At 36.5% G+C, this 3,844-nt stretch overlaps 1 protein-coding gene across 1 annotated transcript; it reads right to left on the bottom strand.

Moving 5' to 3' along the window:
• Positions 1-379: 379 nt before the first annotated feature.
• LOC125473479 (mediator of RNA polymerase II transcription subunit 6) lies at positions 380-3,339 on the bottom strand. The gene is made up of 5 exons (XM_048576343.1): positions 3,083-3,339; positions 2,435-2,609; positions 2,138-2,207; positions 951-1,060; positions 380-766 (listed from the first exon to the last, which is right to left on the bottom strand). The coding sequence occupies exons 1-5, from the start codon at positions 3,322-3,324 to the stop codon at positions 605-607; spliced, it is 759 nt and encodes a 252-aa protein (XP_048432300.1). The 5' UTR covers positions 3,325-3,339; the 3' UTR covers positions 380-604.
• Positions 3,340-3,844: the final 505 nt, after the last annotated feature.

Here is a 3,844-nt window from a genome sequence, read left to right on the forward strand (position 1 = left end):
TATTATTTTTCTCATTGGATTTCATTCGAACCCTTTTGTTTCGTCATGCTGTAACAGAGACACGAATAATATACTATATTATTATTTATTATATAAATAATTATCATAAAAAATCTATAATTTAATATATTTATAAATGCAAATGCAGTAAACCCATAGTAGGCTAATTAGTGGGCTAATTCATGAATTGAATCAAATGAACCTTTTTAACCAAGCGGTAGAGTCACACTCTTTAGACACCCTAAGAAATAGGCATAAGTCATCGGTTCCAATCATATCCGAAAAATGAGAAATCGGTCTTTTTTTCCAAATTGTCAAAAAATTATTGCCCTAATCCCAATTTGCTATTATATATTGAGTAGCATAGTATGTTAAACAACGTAAGATCCGACCTGTCACTTTGAATAATTGTAATTGGGTGAACTCAGAACCTCCAGTTACAAAAATACTATTATTTCTAGGATTAACAAAACCAAACCTAGAGGTTAGTAGATACTCCATCACGGTTTGCACAAGAAATGTAGTTTCTTGTCAAACGGTTTGTACCTTCAACGTTGGATACAGCTTTGTTCTCTTAACAGGATGCAGAAATGGTAGCTGTACTCTAAAATTTCATTCTTTTAGCTGGGCCTTGATCAATGATGGGATCTATCTGCAGGTTTTGTGTCTCTCCAGCTTCTTGGGTTTCAGTGCCGTTCTCTGCTTCTGCAGTTGGGGCGGGAACATAGCCTTCTGGAAATGGTGGCGGTGGTGGGGCTGGTTCTAGCTGCATAAACAGTATGATAATAAGGACCTACTCCTAGTAATACAGTTGTGATCAGTTAATAATTACAAACTTCCCAGAATATCCTCCAGTATGTTAGCTAACATTCTTACCCAGAATTGCAAGGCAATAATTCACTTCAAATAGGTGCATGGGAAAATATATGTTTCAGTTCTATCATAGTTACCTTGCGCTGTAAGGATTGAAGAATAAGGTCCACTCGCTTTACTTCCTTGAAGTCAATTGTCTCTTTGGTAACCTTTGATTCGAAGGCTGCAGCCTCATTTTCTGAATCAACTGCATCACAAAATTTAGAAACAATGAACATTAAACTCATGGTGACACTACAAAAACAAGAAGTTAATACAGAAATGGGACAAGCAGCGACGAGCCTTCTCATATTTTAAATATACACCATGCTTAAGGTTCTAGCATTACATACATGATACACCTACCATCCTTTTATAGGCATGATACTACATGTCACCATGTTTAAACAAGCATGATTTCAAGAGTTCAACCAAGATAATTTTGTGATCAGAGAGCAGTATGATTCTTGCATAGTAGCACACATGTGAACCAAATCCAAGTTATCCAATGATTCTTGGATTGGATTGGCCAAGTTGTTACAAGGATTTGATTGGACATTGGCCTTTTGATCTTTCAACTCCAAAAGGTCGGTTTGATTGGAATTGCTTCAAATCTGACCTGAACCACCCATGTACACCCGTAACGTCCAAGTTTGTCATGCTCATCAACGTAAATATCTCATGAAATAAAAGAAAAATGATGCTGTAACAGACAAATAAATTGACATCCAAAATACTGATTCGTAGATCTTGACAGAATGGTTGAACAGCAAGAGGTGGTTGCATGATTTAGCATGCCGTCAAACCCTATTCCACCTCTTTTTTTTTTTTTTCAAAACTGGACAAATAAAGCTTTGATTTTGATTTTGAATTTTTCTGTCTTGCATGACATCTTCACATATACAACCGTGATGATCGGAAAAGAGAAAAGTGTAGTGATTGGATCGTGATTGAACTTGCCTAGCCCAATTACTCCCAAATCCCTATAGCCACGTCAAAACAAATGTAAACTGGGGAAACATCGGAGTTTGGGATATATCATGGTTCTGCAAAGCATTAGAGTTTTCATCTTTCAAGTTTTTGATGTGATGTAAATATCAATATAACTGATATGAGCAGAGCATTCCTATATAACTTGTATGGAGCACCAACAAAAATAAGTAACTATCACTGTAACAGCAAGGAAACTGTTGACAACCTTCCCACTAGCTGATTTATTAACATTTGTTTAAGATCATACTTATATAATCAAGATATTGGACAAAGTACAAGGAAATCAATATACCGTATCCAATCTTCTCCAGCTTTGAGGCAGCAGTCGTAAAAGCCTTAGATATATAATGGAGAGCACGTCCCTGCAACATGAGTAGGCAAACAATCAGAATGAAATAAAGATCCCTATTAATTCCACGACTTAGGAACACATCACATGATTGTACTGCTCTCCAATCAGAATAAAATTAAGCATAAATTTGAAATTACTTTAAGGCTTGAAGCTACTAGTTCTTTTATAATTATAATGTGGCAAACTCCATTCAGATAAGTCCTAATTCGTTCAAACAAACCCAAAGAAGAAACTTACAATTCGAGCGGCAAAAACATTGCACAGTTGTGGTGCTTGGTAAATTGTACCATCCAAGACATAATAAGTCAGCATCGGTGTAACTTTCTCCGGACCATCCCTCTTTTGCTTGCGGAAAACAAAAAGGTGCGGCTCCATAACTTCACTCAGCCAGTATTCAGTGCCCATCATTTTCCTATAAAACGGACACGTGACCATCATTAACTGTGCCAAAACTCCAAATCCCAACCATTTGGGGTCAATCAAAAGAACCATATGAACAATCTGCATTTCCCGTCTAGCGCAATGATGCCCACGAAAGTTACCAAAAGAAAATTTAGTCCCGTATAATATCTGTATCTAATCAAATTGATCCGAAAATTAACCACGAATCAGTCAGGTTTCATTAGTCCATACCAACCAAAAACAAAAAGCAAGTTGATTCTTCTTATAAAAAAAAATTCGAATGATTCTGCTTATAAAATTAAAATCCACATATTTTTAATGATTATTCCAAGCATACCAATACCATGAATTCATATTTCTTCAAATTCTCGCTTAATCAAAAGAAATTTCATTCAAAATTCAGAAACCCTAGCTAAGTAAATTCAGTGCAAAAAGCAAAAATCGAAGAACATTTCCAAAAATTGGGGAGCGGGTTTTACTTACACGAGTTGATCTCGGTCGAGGGGGTGAATGGAGCGTTGACGAAGCTGTTCATTGTTACAAGTCCAGTCGTAGAACGGAGAGATAGCGAAGTAATCGAAGACCAGATTGCGATCGAGAGGATACGAGTTCAACCATAGCTGGTCCTTGAAGCATATATCAGTCATGTCCGTACCCGGTGGCTGTGCTACCACGGGCGGCGGACCGCCTTCCATGTTCGGCGGCGCAACCGGTGGCGTCGCCATGAATTATCTTTTTTGTCACTGTGCAATGCTCAGCTCCTCTTTGGGCAACGGGCAAGCTGGCGGGGAAAAATAATGAATTACCTCACTGGTTAACAAAAATAATTGTTTTGTAACCGAATAAAAAATATATACGGGTACGATAATTAAGACAACCGGGCTCGTCACCAAGGAGAGTGAAAAAAAAAAAAAAAAAAAAAAAACATGTGCCTTATTGTGTCCAGATTTTTTTTTTCTTTCTTTTTTCTAGGATTTTTAGTAAAAATAGTCATTGAGATGTTATTTAGTATTACAGTTTAATAGTATTATTTTTCATTTGTAACTTGTAAGTGAAAAGTTTTAGATTCGATTCTCGGCAAAAGATAAATTTGAACCAAACTTTTTGCTGGCCTATTGTAAGTCTTAGCTCACTTCCTTACCCTTTTAGTGTAGTATCGTTTGCTCAAAAGGCCCAAAAAAAAAAAAATCTTTAAGATTGGCATAACTCTTCAATTTGGTCCTTGAAATTTGAAATTGGTAGAAC

This window comes from the organism of the source record quoted next, unplaced genomic scaffold (assembly GCF_019419815.1).
Source record: "Pyrus x bretschneideri cultivar Hongxiangsu unplaced genomic scaffold, Pyrus_bretschneideri_v1 Contig9, whole genome shotgun sequence".
Classification (NCBI taxonomy): domain Eukaryota; kingdom Viridiplantae; phylum Streptophyta; class Magnoliopsida; order Rosales; family Rosaceae; genus Pyrus; species Pyrus x bretschneideri.